The 21,244-nt window shown below is 49.0% G+C and overlaps 1 protein-coding gene across 1 annotated transcript in view; it reads left to right on the forward strand.

Moving 5' to 3' along the window:
- Positions 1 to 21,244, forward strand: part of cpt1a2b (carnitine palmitoyltransferase 1A2b) — an 81,441-nt gene that overhangs the window by 33,416 nt on the left and 26,781 nt on the right. The window contains exon 12 of the mRNA XM_056288639.1: positions 4,892 to 5,008. Coding sequence (XP_056144614.1) covers positions 4,892 to 5,008 — 117 coding nt within the window. The remainder of the gene's footprint in view (positions 1 to 4,891; positions 5,009 to 21,244) is intronic.

Raw genomic sequence — 21,244 nt, forward strand, 5'->3', positions numbered from 1 at the left:
GTATATGATCACTTTAAACAGGCTATTGCAATGCAATGTGAACCCCCCCCCCCCCACAAATAAAGCTTTCCTTTAAAGTTAATTAACTATTTTGCAATATTTTTTTGTTATTTTTTGTTCTGCACACACAGGCTACATGGTGTTGTTCATCTGTGTTGAGCGTCAGTTATCAAAGCGCATCAATTCTCAGTAATTTACTTATTGGCTGGATAGCACGCTGGATAGTGCAACAAAAACTGATAACAGATAATTTGCCAAGAACAAAACATATAACAATAATAAGTAATGATTTATGCACCCAATCAAGGCTCTTGCGTGTGAAGGGCTTTTTAAAATACTGAAAGGAAAACTCAGTGACATTGATCCAGGAGAGGGCATTATACTGGGTGGCGACTGGAGTTGTTGCACTGATTTTACTTTAGATAAGACTGGAGAGGAGCCACACCTTCAGTCAACTGGTTTGGTCGATGTGTGGAGGAAGAAACAGCCTACAGTTAGACGGTACACCTGGGTGAAAATATCAGATGGTCGAGTTAGTGCGGCTAGATGAGACAGACTTGATGAATCCTGTTCTTCCGCTGCTCGAGTTGTTAATTGTCAGATCCATCCTGATGCTTTTACAGACCATCATTTAGTTTTAATGGAGCTGATTTTATCTCCCGCTGGAAGAACCATATCTAATATTGGGTGATAATACAGTTATGGCTATGGCTGTTTTTCCTCCTTCTCGTTGTGATATCATGGCATAACTAGCCTAAGTTTTCAGGCCTCTGCTGCCTAGATCTGTCTCTGGGCCAGCAGTATTGGTATAACATGTTTACATGTAGGATTTCCCCTTTATTTTATGGTTCACTATTAACCTACACATCTTTCTTAGTAAGGCTGCCTTTCATTATTATGGACGGGCTTTAGGTTGATTTGCTACTAAAGGTTTTGGATGTTTACGAAAGAGGAAGTCGTGCCGAATCTTCTCAGAGCCGACCGTTCATCTGAGGTAGCACCGCCTGAGACGCAGAGGAACCGCTAGCAAGTTCCAAAGTCGTGGCTGAATATTCAGCTCATTTCGACAATGTGGATGAGGCATTTGAATTCGATGGCCGCCCGTTATTTATTTGAGCCAGAGTATATGCATGAAGAGCTCCTAGAGACCGAAGAGAGGGCGAGGACAAAGAGATGGGGGCAACGGGCAGAGGAGGGCGAACCGGCTTCTTTGGCTCGCAGAAGTCGTGGACTGAAACTGGCAATAGGTCACAGGAGTCATACGCGATCAGCAATCACCGGTTTCACATGCATATGGATATACAGTCGTATGGCCCGTCATCAGCAGAGGGCGTGGAGCAGCGACCGGGGCAGCTCGGAAGAGTGGGGTAATTGGCTGGATACAGTTAGGGAGAAAAGGGGGGAGGGGGTTGCATAATTTCGAGATAGAATAAAAATAGAGAAAACCAGCTGATTATTGAGAAAAGCTGCGTACTCGCCAGATGAAGATCACTTGGAAACAAAGTCCATCCTGTGATCCTTTTTAACAAAGTCTGCAAATGCCTGGTCGTACAGTTTGTCCTCCCCCCTTTTCTCCCCAATTGTACTTGGCCAATTACCCCACTCTTCCAAGCCGTCCCAGTCGCTGCTAACGACTAACATTTTCACAACTACAAGCAAAAACAAAAACCCTAAAAGTCTGATTCTAGTTTTGAACCATTTCCCCATACTGTCCCCTTCCACCACAGAAGAAGGTGGTGGATATACATATTGCAGAAAAACTATTCTACTAATTCCCCCCCTTTTCTCCCAAATTGTACCCGGCCAATCACCCCACTCTTCCGAGTCGTCCCGGTCGCTGCTCCACCCCCTCTACCGATCCGGGGAGGGCTGCAGACTACCACATGCCTCCTCCCATACATGTGGAGTCACCAGCCACTTCATTTCACCTGACAGTGAGGCGTTTCACCAGGGGGACGTAGCGCGTGGGAGGATCACACTATTTCCCCCAGTTGCCCCTCCTCGCCCCAAACAGGCGCCCTGACCGACCAAAGGAGGCGCTAGTGCAGCGACCAAGATGCATACCCACATCCGGCTTCTCACCTGCAGACATGGCCAATTGTGTCTGTAAGGACGCCCGACCAAGCCGGAGGTCACACGGGGATTCGAACCGGCGAGCCCCGTGTTGGTAAGCAACGGAATCGACCACTGTGCTACCCAGACGCCCCCGTACAGTTTGCCTTTTGACTTCAACTCCGTAAGAAGTTCTTTCTCGACTGAGATTAAAGCCAAGGCTGACAGACGAGCCTGTCCAGTGGAGTGTCGTGTAGTTTTTACCCCTCGGTGCTGAGAATGTTCTCTGCACAGAAGCTGTGGACACAGGGATGGTTAAGACCGGGCAAGTGAGAAGGTGGAGTTGGGGCATACTTTCCGTCAGTCCCTTTTGCCGGAGAAAGTGAGAGAGACCAGAAGGGTGCCGTCCTTCGATGTCAGACGTAGCATAGTTACACATAGCCCAGTCTTCAGAAGGCCTATGTCAGAAGTAGCACCCATAACTTTCCTCCGTCTCGTCTGAGGATAGAGCACGCTTTCTACACCCTGACCAGTAATCCGGACTCTTTCGGGGCTCTGTGGGGGTTAAGACAGGTTTTATGTTCACTGACGGAAGATGGTTCACTTGTTCTCAGTTCTTAATGTCATGTGTGTGTGTTTGACGGCACGGTGGCGCAGTGGTTAGCGCGGTCGCCTCACAGCAAGAAGGTCCTGGGTTCGAGCCCAGGAGTGGTCCGACCTTGGGGGTCGTCCCGGGTCGTCCTCTGTGTGGAGTTTGCATGTTCTCCCCGTGTCTGCGTGGGTTTCCTCCGGGGGCTCCGATTTCCTCCCGCAGTCCAAAGACAAGTAGGTCAGGTGGACCGGCCGTACTAAATTGTCCCTAGGTGTGTGTGTGTGTGTGTTAGTGATGCGTGGGTCGACCCACGACCCACTGGTCAGGCAGGTTCGGGTAAGCTTACTAGAAAGTAGTACGGGTTCGGGCGGGTGGGTCAGTAAAATGGCAAAGCAGTGTTCAGAGTAAGTTATAAGCAACTTACAGAAACCTTGCATGCTTTAGGCTACCCAGATAGCAGACACGTTTGGGCCTAATCTGGGGCACTTTTGGTACTTACGGCTCAGTTACGGCGCTGGCAACTGTTGCGTGGGCCTGGACTTGGGTTACGGCAAGTGTTTTGTGGGCCAGGTGTGGCTCAAAATGTAATGAACCGGGCTTGACTCGGGTTACGGCACATACTATGCGGGCCAGATGTGGCTGAGTTGAGGCAGCCACACTCACCCTGAGTCAACGCCGTCATTCAAGGCCGAATGTGGGCCGTAAGATAACGGCAGATGTGGGCCATGTTTGGGCCAAAGGTTCTTTCTTTTTGGTTAGAAAGGAGCGTTTGTGTGTGTGTGAGCAAAAGAGAAAGAGTGAGACAGAGTCGACATCTATAACAGGGGGTCTACTTGCTTTGCTGCTATTCAGCAATAAAGAATGCCGTTTGGGACGATTTGTGTGTTTATTTAGTGGCCTACACCCAAATGCTGTTCTGCTAAGGTATGTTTGCCTGGCGTCAGTGCTTAGCAACCACTACATGATGCTGGGCAACCAGCTCAAACACCAAACAGTGCAACACCGCTCACGCTGCTGCAGCCTGGGCTAAATGTAGCGGGTGGGGTCGGGTTCAGGTGAGTAAATAACGCATATTTTAGCGGGTGGGGTGGGTCTTCGGGGTGTGAGAAAACATCGATACGCTTGAGTGTCGTGATGTTATCTTTTGTGATACTGCATCGATTCTCAAAACCACTGTATGGATTTTTAATTGTTTACATGTGAAGGTTCGTGACAACATGTTGTGTTGTGTGTAACCCCACGACCCCTAGATAGCAGTGTTGTCGTCTATCTTCAGCCATTTGACTCTTCCACTGCAACACAGCGACGTAAACTGAGACAGGAAGTAGCATAAGCACAGCGGACACAGGCCTATGACATCACAATACATCACCTGTCTTACAGTATCACAATATATCACCATATACTGACCATTTGAGTTTAATTACTTGGGGTCAACTGTCCAAAGTAACGGGGAGTGCAGTAGAGAGGTGAAGGAGAGAGTGCAGGCAGGGTGGAGTGGGTGGAGAAGAGTGTCAGGAGTGATGTGTGACAGAAGGGTACCAGCAAGAGTTAAAGGGAAGGTTTACAAGATGGTAGTGAGACCAGCTATGTTATATGGTGTGGAGACAGTGGCACTGATGAAAAGACAGGAGGTGGAGCTGGAGGTGGCAGAGATGAAGATAAGATTTTCATTGGGAGTGATGAAGAAGGACAGGATTAGGAAGGAGTATATTAGAGGGACAGGTCAGGTTGGACGGTTTGGAGACAAAGCAAGAGAGACAAGATTGAGATGGTTTGGACATGTGTGGAGGAGAGATGCTGGGTATACTGGGAGAAGGATGCTGAATATGGAGCTGCCAGGGAAGAGGAGAAGAGGAAGACCAAAGAGGAGGTTTATGGATGTGGTGAGGGAGGACATGCAGGTGGCTGGTGTGACAGAGGAAGATGTAGAGGACAGGAAGAGACGCAAACGGATGAGCCGCTGTGGCGCCCCCTAACGGGAGCAGCCGAAAGTAGTAGATTGACTGGTAACCCCTGTATCGTGATACGTATCGTACAGCAAAGTAGTGCCAGAGTTTCACCCTTCATGCTGCATGTGTGTGTGTGTGTGTGTGTGTGTGTGTGTGTGACAGGGAGGGTTTTTGTGATTGGATGGCGCTGCAGTAATCCTGCCTGAGGATTTGCTGTTTCAGCTGCTGTGTAAATAAAAGCTGTTTTAAAAGACTCTCTCTCTCTCTCTCTCTCTCTCTCTCGTTCTCATTCCAGTACACCCTGGCCACGGACACCTTCCAGCTCGGCTACACGGAAGATGGACATTGTAAAGGAGAGGTGGATCGCTCGCTCCCACACCCTCAGCGGCTGGTCTGGGACATTCCCACAGAGGTACAGACATCTGCATGTCCCTGCTTTCCCCTCGCTGGCAAAATTCCTTTTGCTTTGTTGTGGTCTAAACTGGCCCAGGCTTGCCAAGAAGGCATACGCATCAAGATCCTTTGAAAGATAAGTGGGCCCCGAATCAGACCGTGTACTGTAGCATAGTAGTGATGAAAGTCTGACCCGGCTTTGGCACACACCGTGTTTGATTTGTTTTGCAAACGCAAAATAAAATAACGATGTACAGCTGGGCCAGGTCCAGCCTACACACCCCGTGAATGTTTCCGTGGTCCCAGCACAGAGGTGGACCGGGACTGTGTTGCCGTGTGAGTTTTTCTTTTATGAACCACACTAGAATTATGATTTAATGACTTTATATTGAAATAATTTTGCATGCTACAAGTTAAGCAACTACTTTTCTTTTTTTTTTTGTGGATTTCCCCCCCTTTTTCTCCCCAATTGTACCCATCCAATTACCCCACTCTTCCCGAGCCGTCCCGGTCTCTGCTCCACCCCCTCTGCCGACCGAGGGAGGGCTGCAGACTACCACATGCCTCCTCCCATACATTTCACCTGACAGTGAGGAGTTTCACCAGGGGGGACGTAACGCGTGGGAGGATCACACTATTCCCCCCCAGTTCCCCCTCCCCCCCGAACACGCGCCCCGACCGACCAGAGGAGGCGCTAGCTGTGGACTGTTGATACAACTGTGACATATCCTATACAGCAAAATGTAACCGATCTTAATAGACTTAAATCATCTACGCATTTTTTTTCTTTTTTGTAAAATAGCTATTTTGTCCCAATATTAGACATACTATGACATCCATTCCTGTAGCCATGGCAGCATTAAGCTATGTTATCAAAGTTATCATTTACGGATAGTTATCATTTAACAATATCATAAATGGACTTTCCTTCCATAAGTTAGTATATCTTATAACTGAAGAAAAGTCTTCCAAAAACAATAACTTCTCTCTAGTAACTGACCCTTCATTGTTTTGGGAAAATAATGCAGATAACAATCAAGCAAGCAATGTTTTATTTATATAGCACTTTTTTAAAACACACAGACCAAGCTACAAACGAAACAAACAGAAGGCAGGGATGGGGATCTGTAAAAAGGCTTGCCTGAAAAGATGGGTTTTTAGAAGCCACTTAAAACAGTCCAAAGATTCAGCGAATCTAATGGATTGGGGAAAATTATTCCAGAGTTTGGGGCTAAAACTGCAAAGGTGAGGTTGCTTCTTTGTTTTGGAGTTGGGGTGAGGGATGGATAAAAGACCGAGGTTTGAGGATCTGCTGAAGAGGAACTGGTCCTCTTCAGCAGAGCTGAAATCAGCAGGTGCTGCTGCACTGAATGGATCTGTCACCCAGTCATACTCAGCACTGTTGTTTGGGAAGTATTTTTGAAAGAATCCTCTCAGGGAAGAGATGTGCTCCTTAAGACATGAAATCACTGTGGTGGCTCCAGAATCACTGGTTTCAACACATTCACTCAGATTCTCAAAGAAATCAGTATTTCTATGACCCCTCCATTTATCTATACCTCTAACATTACCATTCTCTCTCTCTCTCTCTCTCTCTCTCTCTCTCTCTCTCTCTCTCTCTCTCTCTCTCTCTCTCTCTCTCTCTCAATACACACTTTCTTCCTCCTTAACACACAGACACACAACACACCACAGCACTCATTGTGCCCATAAACCAGCCTGGTACACATGGGATGGAAGCCATTGAGTTCTGCTTGGAAACTCACTCCTTAAAATTGCGTTTTACATTTGTGCATGAACGAGCTGTACCGTGGTCTCTAGCTTTAATACCTCTGGCACTTGAGGGGGCAATGGGAAATATTTCTGCTTCCCTGAAACATAGTAAGATGATTAGTAAGTGTCAGTCGGGGTTGCTGAGTTGTGTCAAATTTAACAAAATAAATAACTCATACCAATCATGAAGATTATGAACTAGGGCTTAGCGGTCCACGGTGGTGTAGCGGTCTAAGCATCGGCTTTGTGTCGAGGCAGTTGCCCACTGGAGACCGGGGTTCACGCCCCGGTCTCGTCAGATCCGACTATGGCCGGACTTGATGAAGCGGCAATAATTGGCATCGCTGTCTTCGGGAGGGGGGCGGAGTCGGCTTGTGTTCGTCACATGAATGTGTCTCTGTGTGTGTCGGAAAAAGCAGTGGTTCGGCCTGGAGTCGCCTTGTCGTGGAAGTGGCGAGGCGTCTCCTTCGAGACTGCCGGCCAAAGAGATGCAGTTGGCGAACACATGCAGTACGAGGGCGGGTGTTTTGAACTAAAATAGGGAGCGATTGGCCACTAAATTGGGAGAAAAAAGGGAAAAATAATAAATAAATAATAATAAAAAATAGGGCTTAGCAATATTGCCAAAATCAAATATCTCAATATACCTCGATGTGTATAATCAGTGATATTTTTGTGGCTGACTATTGCCACTTTCATAAAATATTTGCAGACTAGAGCTGTGAACGAATGCCAAAAATAGGCCTCGAACGAATAACGAATATTACACACTGAGGTTCGAATGGCATTCGAATACCTTGAATTTGCATATCACCCCCAAAAATCAATACAGAGAGAGTAAGTCTATTGTAGCCCGTGTTTTTATTAACAGCATATTTATGACAACATACAACTCCAGCACATTGTCCGCACATATTAGTCCAAAAACTGTTGTTGAGCACCCCTAAACATAAAATAAATCTGACTAGGAAAAGGCCAGATGATGTTAACTAGGGCCTACTCTAAGTAACATACAAGTAAAATAAATCTGACTAGGAAAAGGCCAGATGGTGTTAACGAATTTACCGTAAGTAACATAGGCATAGTAAATTATCCATGACCCACGGGGCTTAAAAAAATAAAATCAAGAGTCCTACTCACTGTAGTAGTATAAGAAGTTGTGCTAATAGTGGTTTGCGAGAAAAACCAAAGCGTCCACGTGTTCAGACTCGAGAGCGCTCCTTTTTTTGGTGACTATGTTTCCCGCATCAGAAAAGACACGCTCAGAGCGCACGGATGTCCCTGGCACGGCGAGGTATCTCTGAGCCATCTTCCCGAGGTGTGGATATATTCTCTCTTCGATTTTCCCATTAACAGCCCAAAACCCAAAGAATTTCCATACGTAACTTCTCAGATGTTGTGGAGTATGAATGACTCTCGCAGGAGATGTGCTAGTGCTAGTGCTAGCACTTGGGTCACAGCCAACGTTCTTCTCGGATTCCGCCATTTCCTGTGTTCTATGAGCCCGCCCGCTCGGCGTGGGAACTGACAAGAGCTTTTTAATTTCCGGTTTTACTACGGATGTAGGCTATGCTTATTTTCATAAAATACGTTTCACGAAACCATCATTTATTTCCATTTAAACGTGTGTGCATTAATAATAATAATATTAATAAGGGGGAAAAATATATTACAAAAAAATCGAATTTCATATTTTCATATTCAAATTCGAATATTATTACCATAATTCGAATGTACATTCGAATTTCAAATGCTATCTGACAGGCCTATTGCACATTAGAAAATGTTGATTAATGATCATTAGTAATGTGGGCTATGCTGTTTGCGGATGACATTGTGATCTGTAGTGAGAGTAGGGTGCAGGTGGAGGAGAGCCTGGAGAGGTGGAGGTATGCACTGGAGAGAAGAGGAATGAAAGTCAGTAGGAGCAAGATGGAATACATATACCTGAACGAGAGGGAGGACAGTGGAATGGTGAGGATGCAAGGAGTAGAGGTGACCAAGGCATATGAGTTTAAATACTTGGGGTCAACTGTCCAAAGTAACGGGGAGTGCAGGAGAGAGGTGAAGAAGAGAGTGCAGGCAGGGTGGAGTGGGTGGAGAAGAGTGTCAGGAATGATGTGTGACAGAAGGGTACCAGCAAGAGTTAAAGGGAAGGTTTACAAGATGGTTGTGAGACCTGCTATGTTATATGGTTTGGAGACCGTGGCACTGATGAAAAGACAGGAGGTGGAGCTGGAGGTGGCAGAGATGAAGATGATAAGATTTTCATTGGGAGTGATGAAGAAGGACAGGATTAGGAACGAGTATATTAGAGGGACAGCTCAGGTTGGACGGTTTGGAGACAAAACAAGAGAGGCAAGATTGGGATGGTGTGGACATGTGTGGAGGAGAGATGCTGGGTATACTGGGAGAAGGATGCTGAATATGGAGCAGCTGGAAGTAGTCGCAGTAGTAGTAGTAGTAGTAGTAATGTGGATATGATGATCAAGCAGGTAGAGACATTCATTGCACATTTCACTAAAACAGTGGAATAAGTTCAGAAAATAGTCTCACTTTACTGTAATGTAGCCTTTAAGACCAAGGAATGTTCGGTTATATCACCATATTTCCAGAACCACAATCCCACAACACATCTGGTCTCATATGACAATATCCATATTCTATCCAGATACTAACCTCATCTATTTTTGGCTATCATGAAAAACAACCATGAAGAATGATGGCAAACCTTGGCACCTTGTGGCAAGAGGCTTCTCTGACTGCTTCTTCAACTTTTTGCTTTTGTATAACATTGATGAAATTGTGTCAACCTGTCTGAGCTTCCTAGCTCCTAGTCCAGGTTCTGCTTCTCTTGTGGTTTGACTGCTGATAAGTACTTTTTGCTGATCTCTTGCTTGACTTTTTATCGTCTACCCTGCTTTGTTTTGATTTTATGCTGTCCGATACAGCGCTGCTTGTTTTTTACCGTGTTCTGTAAGGTGTCCTTGAGTGCTCTGAAAGGCGCCCACAAATAACATGAATTATCCTTATTGTTATTCTTATTATTACCCTCATACATATCCTGCACCACTCTTACATAATTCTCTGCCGTCCCCACTTCCTCATTCAATACCACACGTCCTCTCTCGGCACCCTGTCATATGCTTTATCTAAAACCACAAAGACACAATGTCACTTCCTTCTGCCCTTCTCTATAGTTCTCCATCAACACTCTCAAAGCAAACATCACATCTGTGGTGCTCTTTCGTGGCATGAAACTATACTGCTGCTCGCTGATCATCACTTCTCCTCTTAACCTAGCTTCTTCTACTACTCTTTCTCATCACTTCATGCTGTGGCTGCAACTTTATACTTCTGTAGGTACTACAGAAGATTGTGTTCATCTACCTAAAACTCAACTGCCATCTCTTCTAAACACCTCCACGCCTCCACAAGCATGTCATTTGTACCAACCGCCTTTCCACTCTTCATCCTCTTTATAGCTGCCCCCACTTGCCTCTTGCTAATCCATCGCACTTCCTGATTCACTATCCCCACATCATCCAACCTTCTCTCGCTGTCATTGTCTTCATTGTGAGAATAAAGATGGCGCCGCGAATTCATGTTTGCAGCGGCCTCGCCCAGTACCGGTGTGGGAAGATGGCGGTGTGAACTTACGTTTGTGGTGGCCTCACCCAGTATAGTCCATGCAGTGTCTTTGTCCACGTCTGCACCTAAGTTTGTGTCTTCGTTCGATGGCTGGGAGAGCTGGCGCTGGATCAGCAGGGAGAGCTTGGTCTGCTGCGCCCGGTGGGCTCAGGGACCACGGCCCTGCCTGGAGCTGCACCCAAGGAGGAAACACCGAGGGCGGTCTGACAGGACGCGGAAGTGGGGCAGGCTAAGCTAACTGCTAGCCCATGCAGACCGGCAGTTCCGATAACTCCGAGGGCGGCCTGGCGGTGGCCTTGACTGTGTTTTTGGTGTCACGTGGAGTGCGGGGAGGTTTGTCGAAGTTGTCTGGCTGGGAGAGCTGGCGTTGGATTGGCTGAGGGAGCGCTTGGTCTGCTGCGTCTGGTGGGCCCATGGACCACGGCCCTGCCTGGAGCTGCGCTCGAGGAGGAAACACCGAGGGCGTTCTTACAGGATGCGGAAGCGGGACAGGCTAAGCTAACTGCTAGCCCATGCAGACCGACAATGCCGACAGTCATCCTGGCATTTGCATTTAAAAAAAATTTTTTTTTTTTTTTGATATGTTGGATATATATGTTTTGTAGTTTGGATATATGTGTTTTTGTAGCTTGGGTATGTGTTTTTGTCTTTGTGTTGCTCTGCTGTGGGCTGGGGGAACGATATTTCGTTCATGTGCACAAGTGCATGGAATGAAATGACAAATATGTGTTCCTTATTCCTGATTCATCAGCCCCTCGACGGGCTCCTTCCCCTTTCTCAACACACTCTCCTCGCTTGTCAGCACATTCTACGAAATAAACGCTACTCACCTGATTTGTTGGGTTTCTCTTTTTGAAAACATGCTCGCTTGCCGTTCACGCTCAAAAACGAACAGCTGGGAGCTGCAGCGAGCGAGCAGGTTTGCGGTTAGATGTTCAGTCGTGCCATCACATTTCCTGCGTCATCAAGCCTTTAGTCCACTTCTTATTTTTGAATCGTCGTGTGACAGAGCCCTCTCGTCTTTTGTTTGCCGAGCTCTGGCGTCTCATGAGGACAAGAGCCTTTTTCTCAGTGCTCTGGGACTCACACCTTGGCTTCCACTTTCTTTTCATTTTCTACTGTTGTTTCCCCCCTTTCCATGCCCCCACCCTGCCACGTCAGCACACCAACAAGAAAGACCAATATGCTTGAATTGGCAGGGCTTTTGGTGGCGGATTCCAGTTTCTATTTCTGTGCCAGCTGGAATGGCAGACGGCCAGGTCGTTAATCGGTGTTGTTCAAAAACCATTCAAAACTCAGAACACGTATTATAATAAAATGATCCTCAGTTATTTTTAAATACGGTCGGTGAATAAATGCAATGTGAAATAGAACAAGATATAATAACAACAGAATCAGCAACACTTTATTTGGCATTTCATTTCATGCACTTCCCCACATGATATGAAATGAAATGTCAAATGTCGTTTCCTCCAGCCCACCACAGTGCAACACAAAGACAAAACACACATATCCAAACTAACACATATATCTAAACTAAACAACAACAACAAAAAAATCACTGTCCAGGAGAACCAACAGCAGCCAGGATGACTGTCGGAACTGCCGGTCTGCATGGGCTAGCAGTTAGCTTAGCCTGCCCCGCTTCCGCGTCCTGTCAGACCGCCCTCGGTGTTTCCTCTTCAGGCTCAGCTCTGGTCAGGGCCGTGGTCCTTGGGCCCACAGGACGCAGCAGACCAGGCTCCCTAAGCCGATCCGACTCCAGCTCTCCCAGCCAGACACCTTCAGCACAGCTCCCCGCACTCCACACGACACTAAGAACAGTCAAGGCTAGGCGAGGCCGCGCCAGACCACCCTCAGTGTTATCGGAACTGCTGGTCTGCATGGGCTAGCAGTTAGCTTAGCCTGCCCCGCTTCCGTGTCCTGTTGGACCGCCCTTGGCATTAACCTCCTTGGGCACAGCTGGGCCCACAGGACACAGCAGACCAAGCTCTCTCAGCCAATCCAGTGCCAGCTCTCCCAGCCATTAAACAAAGACAAACTCGCAGGGTGGACAAAGACACTGCATGGACGGTACTGGGTGAGGCTGCTGCAAACGTAAATCCGCGCCACCATCCTCTCACTCCGAAGCGGTTAAGTGCTAATTTCGATTTGTTGACCTTCGTCGATCGTTCAGATTTTCTACAGTCTTCTACGGGCATGGGTGTGATCGTTCAGCCAGGGGAAGGCCATTTGATTTTTGTTTCCTAGTTTTAAATTGTGCGATTTGGTTGAGGATCGGCAGCACGGTGGCGCAGTGGTTAGCACAGTCGCCTCACAGCAAGAAGATCCTGGGTTCGAGCCCCGGGGTAGTCCAACCTGGGGGGTCGTCCCAGGTCGTCCCGTGTGGAGTTTGCATGTTCTCCCCATGTCTGCGTGGGTTTCTTCCAGGTGCTCCGGTTTCCTCCCACAGTCCAAAGACATGTAGGTCAGGTGAATCGGCCGTACTGAACTGTCCCTAGGTATGAATGTGTGTGTGTGTTTGTCGGCCCTGTGTGATGGCTTGGCGGCCTGTCCAGGGTGTCTCCCCGCCTGCCGCCCAATGACTGCTGGGATAGGCTGCAGCATCCCCGCGACCCTGAGAGCAGGATAAGTGGTTCGGAAAATGGATGGATGGATGGTTGAGGATGGCTAGGCGGTGATCACTGAATGAATCGAACAGTGTATCTGGGTTGAGAGGGGGTGTAGAGGGATTAAAGGATCACAAAATTGAACTGAGAATGTGAGAGTGTGTTTTAAGATGGCGACTAGGAACACAGAGCTGGAGTGGAACTTTAAAAACAACAGCCTTACGGTCAGTTACGAGCATGGCCACCAGATTAAGACCCTCGACAGAAACCAGATGAGAGTAGAACATCTAAAATGTGGTCCCTTTAACGGACTGAATGAGGTTGAAGGAGTCTATAAGATCTACCGAATGTGAAGTCAGGGAACGGGAAGGACAACACACGTGCATATTAAAATCACCAAGAATAAGCACACTGTCATATTTAGGCATGGCAATACATAGAAGCTCAGAAAACTCAGAAATAAAACTAGCTGAATTAGGGGGTCTGTAAATCCAGATGCGGAGTAAAGGGGGGGGGCAGTGGTTAAAAAACATAAAACCTGCAAGGAGATAAGATTAACAGTCACAGGGATGTCACGTAAAACCTAACTTATAAAAAAACAGCTAGGCCACCCCCTCTTCCAGAGGGCCTGGGAATATGGAAACAGGCAAAATCGGGGGGTGGGGGGCTCAATCAGGGGAACAGTGTCTCCTGGGGACAGCCGGTCTCGGTCATCATAAAAAAGTCCAGATTATTAGAAACAATGTCGGCCCTGTGTGATGGCCTGGCGGCCTGTCCGGGGTGACTCCCCGCCTGCCCCCCAATGAATGCTGGGCTAGGCTCCAGCACCCCCGTGAGCCTGAGAGCAGGAGAAGTGGTTTGGATGATGGATGGATGGACTTATTACCAAGAGCTCTCACATTCAAGAGGCCACAGTTGTTTGGTGTCGGAGCAGAGTGAGAAGCAAATGGGACGTCAACTGCAGATATTTACTGCGGCTATTCGGTTGTTGGTGTTTCTACTGTTAGATATGTGGTACGGATGAGAGGCCCGGTGCCTAGCCGAATGGGACACATCCCGGTGAGAGGGTTCGTAACAGATGAGGCCAATGGGGGGGGGGGTCAGCGGGGGAAGCGGTGCTGTGTGGTGCCAACATAGGTGGAAGCTGAGGTTCCGGGAGGGAAGCGTGGGGTGTAAACAGCGAGTCACATGGAGAAATCAGAAGGCAGCGGCGGCGACGATGCGAGACGCAGAGGACACGAGGAAAACGGACGTCTAAAATGGGCCGTCCGAGTTGGGTGTCCGGGTAGCGTGGCGGTCTATTCCGTTGCCTACAAACATGGCGGTCGCCGGTTTGAATCCCCGTGTTACCGCCGGCTTGGTCGGGCGTCCCTAGATGAACCCAGTTATAAGTGGACGGATGGATTTGTTAGTGGAGTAACAGATGGTGATGTAATGCATGGCTCGTATGGTGACGAAAAACAGTGAAAAGTCAGTTAGTATGGAAAATGATGATTAAAAGTTTTGGAAAAGTCATGGAGATTGACTAAAGCAACATCATCTCTATTATAGATTTGATTGACCAATTAAAGTAACACACATTCACACCTATGGACAATTTAGTACGGCCAATTCACCTGACCTACATGTCTTTGCACTGTGGGAGGAAACCAGAGCACCTGGAGGAAACCCACACAGACACTGTTAGCACGGTCGCCTCACAGCAAGAAGGTCCTGGGTTCGAACCCCGGGGTTGTCCAACCTTAGGGGCGGTCCTGGGTCATCCTCTATGTGGAGTTTGCATGTCTGTATATGACTATTTGTATGAAAACCTGAACAAGGCGACACGGTGGCACAGTGGTTAGTGCGGTCGCCTCACAGCAAGAAGGTCCTGGGTTCGAGCCCCAGGGTGGTCCAACCTTGGGGGTCTTCCTGGGTTGTCCTCTGTGTGGCCCTGTGATGGCCTGGCGGCCTGTCCAGGGTGTCTCCCTGCTTGCCGCCCAATGACTGCTGGTATAGGCTCCAGCATCCCTGCGGCCCTGAGAGCAGGATGAGCAGGTCGGAGAAGGGACAGATGGATGGTCGGATAATGGATGGATGGATGGTCGGATGATGGATGGATGTTGGATGGATGGTTAGGTAATGGATGGATGGATGGATGGATGGATGGATGGATGGTCAGATAATGGATGGATGGATGGATGATGGATGGATGGTCGGATAATGGATGGATGGATCTTGGATGGCTGGTCAGATAATGGATGTTCGGAGAATGGATGGATGGATGGTCGGATAATGGATGGATGGATGGTCAAATAATGGATGGATGGATGGATGATGGATGGATGGATGATCGGATAATGGATGGATGGATGGTCAGAGAATGGGTGGATGGATGGTCAGATAATGGATGGATGGATGGTCGGATAATGGATGGATGGATGGATGGTTGGATAATGGATGGATGGTCAGATAATGGATGGATGGATGGTCGGATAATGGATGGATGGATGGATGGTCAGATAATGGATGGATGGATGGTCGGATAATGGATGGATGGATGGTCAGATAATGGATGGATGGTCAGATAATGGATGGATGGATGAATGATGGATGGATGGATGGTCGGATAATGGATGGATGGATGGTCGGAGAATGGATGGATGGATGTTGGATGGCTGGTCAGATAATGGATGGTCGGAGAATGGATGGATGGAAGTGAACAAGGGACAGCTAAAGCTGGACGACGAACATAAACTGGTTGTTTTTGTGAGGCAGCCATGAAGGACCTGAGCAGCGTTCCCACAGCAGACATGAGGGACACCAGAGCGTCGGCGTCCATAACTAGCTGCCAGCGACTGCGGCCAGTGCCGACAGGGAACCAGACACACGGTCTTAACGCTCGCTGCTCGGGGGATTATTTATTTCCTCCACGCTTGTAGTGAAAGAAGTAAGAATAAATGTCCCAGACAAAGAGGTGAGAAACCAGACCTTCCCTTATTAGCGCACCGAAATCTGCACACGGTGCAGGTTTCGGTGTGCTAAAGTTCTGTTTATAACCAGAAGGCAAACACTCTGACCAAACCAGTTGTCTCTTTAGGGCCAACGCACAATTCTAAGTAAGTCTTTGGGCCAACGCACAATTCTAAGTAAGCCTTTAGAGAACAATAACTGTGTCAGTAGAGCTGTGGCGAGGAGGCGTAGGTTTCTGCTTACGCTTTTTTTGGATCGGGAACTGGTCGCACGTGCTTCTTGGTGCTGTTCTGGCAGTGTCATCAGACTCTCTGGAAAGTTCCCTGGAGCATGGAACATGTCATTTGCATGCCGCCGTTAATTTAATCATGGATCTAATACACAATTTTTGAGTCCCATGTGCACGTGGAAAAAATATTTTATTTCTGTACCAAACGCATAAAGCCAAAAAAACCCAACTTTTTTTTGGGGGGGGGGGTTGTGCCTTTTTCTCCCCAGTTGTACATGGCCAATTACCCCGCTCTTCCAAGCCGTCCCGGTCGCTGCTCCACCCCCTCTGCCGATCCGGGGAGGGCTGCAGACTACCACCCCAGATAGCATCTGGATGTGGGCCACTTCAGGCAATGATGCAGCACTGGCGGCCTTCTTCTGGCCCTGACAAAACGGATGTGAGCCTGAAGTGGCCCACATGTATAACAGCAAATATGGCCCAAATATGCCCAATCACATGTGGGCCTTTTTTGGCAAAGATGCGGTGCTCTGGGCAACATGTGATCTGGATGTGACCCTGAAGTGGCCCGGGGTGGTAAATGATGAATACGGCCCAAATATCACAAATATGGCCACCTGTGGCAAATATGTGCCACATGCAGCATTGCTATGGCTTGGTTCTGGCCCAGATCTGGCAAACAGGAGCGGACCGCCCAAGTGCCATCACTCCACACGGTATGTGGGCCGGATGAAAGTGTCGGTGTGGGACGGGTCCGGGCCGCAGTGTATTCAATTCCTCTTGTAATTACAGGGACTAGATTCTGATTGAGGTGGTGCAGTGGTTAGCGCAGTCGCCTCACACCAAGAAGGTCCTGGGTTCGAGCCCAGGAGTAGTCCAACCTTGGGGGTCGTCCTCTGTGTGGAGTTTGCATGTTCTCCCCGTGTCTGTGTGGGTTTCCTCCGAGGGCTCCGGCTTCCTCCCACAGTCCAAAGACCTGTAGGTCAGGTGAATCGGCCGTACTACGTTGTCCCCAGGTGTGTGTGTGTGATGGCCTGGCGGCCTGTTCAGGGTGTCTCCCCGCCTGCCGCCCAATGACCGCTGGGATAAGCTCTGGCATCCCCGCAACCCTGAGAGCAGGATAGGCGGTTCGGATGATGGATGGATGGATTGTGATTGAAGTCGGAGGCATGAGGGGTTTCTGTGTGTTTCTGTCACATGTCCAAAGTGCCACCGTACCAGTCAAGAATTGAATTCACTGATTGTGATCAAAGTGTACAATACAAGAGTCAGGCCACCGTGTGTGTGTGTGTGTGTGTGCGGGGTGAAGAAGAAGAGAGAGAGAGAATCAGCCCTGGTGTGTAACGTTAGTGGTATGCTGCTGGAACGAAGCCGAGAATTTTGAAATTTTGCTTGTACGACAAAACCTTAACAGTCTCGCAGGAGGAAGTGTTCCGCTTCCTGGCTGCTCCTTTATTTCAGTAAAGGGTGCAGCAACAGTGCTGCTTTGTAAGCCTCAAGTCCACAAGTGGAAGGCTGTTCTGTCAGGGCTTTAAACAGTGGTCCATCACACCACCTTTCCAGACTTCCAAGCACCCTGTCAAGTGTCACGTTAACCCGTCTGGTATTATGCGTCGGTCTGTACGTGGGTATGTTATCCGTAGAGCCGGGCCACACATAGATATGGTGCTGATGTGGTGACATGGTGTGGGATTGTGGTTCTGGTAATATGGTGATATAACTTAACACTGACGCGAGTTTCCTCCGTAGGGTGTCTGGGCTCAGCCTTGGAGATAGGGTGAGGAGCTCAGACATCCGGAGGGAGCTCGGAGTAGAGCCGCTGCTCCTTCGTGTCGAAAGGAGCCAGCTGAGGTGGTTCGGGCATCTGATCAGGATGCCTCCTGGGCGCCTTCCTTTGGAGGTTTACCAGGCACGTCCAACTGGGAGGAGACCCCGGGGTAGACCCAGAACTCGCTGGAGGGACTACATGTCCAATCTGGCCTGGGAACACCTTGGGATCCCCCAGGAGGAGCTGGAGGGCGTTGCTGGGGAGAGGTATGTCTGGAGTGCCCTACTTAGCTTGCTGCCACCACGACCCCACCGTTGAGAGCCGCTGATGATGAATGAATGAACTTAACACTAGATCGACCGGGATTTCACTCCTACCTAAAACGACCATGGGTGGTCAAAATGACCGCCGGTTTTTAAACTCTATATTGTGTCAAGATAAATACGCAGTTGAGATATTAATGTACTGCATATGTTAGCATGTCTGTTAGGAAACGACTGACGCCAAGATTATCATCTTAACAACTTTAATACTATTTCTAAACAATTGAAACTTCAGAGAGACGTGGTGGAACTTGAATAGCGAAGTTGAAATAGTGAAAATATTACCTGAGAAACAAAATGGAAAACACATATCACTAATCTAACAAACGTAACGAGGCTATAACACGTGACATGTAGAAAAAATAAATGAAACGGGCGTCCGGGCAGCATAGTGGTCTATTCTGTTTCCTACCAACACGGGGATCGGCGGTTCGAATCCCCGTGTTACCTCCAGCTTGGTCGGGCGTCCCTACAGACACAATGGGCCGTGTCTGTGGGTGGGAAGCCGGATGTGGGTATGTGTTCTGGTCGCTGCACTAGCGCCTCCTGTTGTCGGGGCGCCTGTTCGGGGGGGGACTGGGGGGGAATAGCGTGATCCTCCCACGTGCTGCGTCCCCCTGGCAAAACTCCTCGCTGTCAGGTGAAAAGAAGCGGCCGGTGACTCCACATGTATGGGAGGAGGCGTGTGGTGGTCTGCAGCCCTCCTGGATCGGCAGAGGGGGTGGAGCAGCGACCGACACGACTGGGAAGATGGGGTAATATTGGCCAAATAGAATTGGAGAGAAATGACTGTGAGCGGTCATTTTGACCGCCACGGTTTTTAAACTGTATAGTCTGTCAAGATGAATACCCAGTTGAGATATTAACGCATTAGATATGTCAGTATGTCTGTCAGGAAACGACCGACACCAAAATTAACATTTTAACAACTTCTAGTTAAATTTTTCAACCAATTTAAAATGGCCGCTGTCCAAAGTCTGTAAATACTGCAAGGCCTCGGTGGTGGTAGTCATGGTGCGTCTGAAACGGCGTCTGTAACCAGACGTGTTGGAAATAATCGAAAATCAAGTTCAGACCATTTCTCGTTACTGGAGGACGCGAGGGTGTTTTTTGCATCGCACCATCGGGTTTGGGACTGCGCTGAATGTTAGTACGTTTACTGGTTTAGATGCACGCTCAGGAATCCAGGTCAGAACGTGAAAGGAGGCTGAATCGGTTCATCTGGATACAATGTTTATTAACGGATACGTTTCATCACTCATCAAAGTTGCCTTTTCAGCCGTGTTAGTCCACATTGTATCCAGATGAGCCAGATGTAATCCTCTTCGTTGACTGGTTTACCGTGGTGGGAATGTGGGGAATGCAACATGCTGTCGTTCAGTTGAGTGTGTTTCCGTGAACACAGCCAATGTCTGAAAATGAGCCACCGAGCCTCAGTTGGTGGGACGAGTGGCTGTAGGGACGACTGCACAGCATGAGCTGCTGTACGGAGGATCTGTCCTACGTTAGCTGAGCTCCTGTCACACACACCATGGCCAAATGCACTTTCAATACAATAGGCTGTGAAGGACTTTTTTTTGGGGGGGGGGTCCATCTAACCATCCATCCATCCATCCATCTAACCATCCATCCATCCATCCATCTATCCATCCATCCATCCATCCATCCATCCATTGTCCAAACCGCTTATCCTGCTCTCAGGGTGGCGGGGATGCTAGAGCCTATCCCAGCAGTCATTAGGTGGCAGGCGGGGAGACACTCTGAACAGGCCGCCAGATCATCACAGGGCTGGGGTGGGGGGGTGGGGGTTCCCCATAAAATCCATTTCAGCCATGAAGGGAAGATTGTGGTGGTACCCTTTATTTATTTATTTTCCAACCCAATTGTACTTGGCTAGTTACCCCACTCTTCTGAGCCGTCCCGGTCTCTGCTCCACCCCCTCTGCCGATCCAGGAGGGCTGCACACCACCACATGCCTCCTCCCATACATGTGGAGTCGCCGGCCGCTTCTTTTCCCCTGACAGTGAGGAGTTTCACCAGGTAGACGTAGCATGTGGGAGGACCACGCTGTTCCCCCCAGTTCCCCCTCCCCCTCCCAGACAGGTGTCCCGACCGACCAGAGGAGGCGCTAGTGCAGCGACCAGGGCACATACCCACATTTGGGTTCCCGAGCAAGCCGCAGGTGACACGGGGAATTCGAACTGGCGATCCCCGTGTTGGTTTTGCAACAGAATAGACCTGTAGCGGACTAGACCGTGGTGCCCTTGATTTGTTATGTGTGTGGCGGTGAGTTTACAGCCCGACTCTGAGGAGCCTCATTTGTTTCCCGGACTAACATGCTGGGGGTCAAATCGAGCTCAGTAGATAAAGATTTGTAATCTAAAGGGTTTTCTGAGCCAAGAAGGCTCCAAGTCCTCTCCCTTGTCTCACACCTCTGGCTCTGTGGTATTTGAAGTTGTGGGTTTCCCCACTGGGCGGCAGGCCGGCCCGTGCTGCTGCTGTCCCAGACCGAGATTTCAGTCAGTTATTCAGAACGGGGTTTTCCTCTTGATCCTTGCTTCCTCCTAACAGAGACACATTGCAGGGTTAGTCTGCGGCGCTTCAGCTGACGTCATCCCCGTAAAACCACCGCGGGTTTCCGTGATGGAACGAGTCACAAGACCCGAGTGCAGAGTTGCCGTACTTCGGCAGAGCAGTCCAAACAAATCCAGGTCGGACGACAAAAGAGCGGGGTTGAAAAAACAGGAAGGGAGGAGCAAGTTTAAACGCCAGCGAAAGCTCGCTTCCTTGTCCCGCCGTGTCCCCGGTGGCGGTTGGGTGACGAGGCTGGTCCCACCCCGACCCACAAACCTCCCACACGATCCCCGGGAACTTCCCCACCCTGCAAGTCCCTCACGCGCTCCCGCTGACGATACCCGCCCTGCGGTTCGTACGCCAGGCGGCTGAGCGG

This window comes from Lampris incognitus, chromosome 10 (assembly GCF_029633865.1).
Source record: "Lampris incognitus isolate fLamInc1 chromosome 10, fLamInc1.hap2, whole genome shotgun sequence".
Taxonomy (NCBI): Eukaryota; Metazoa; Chordata; class Actinopteri; order Lampriformes; family Lampridae; genus Lampris; species Lampris incognitus.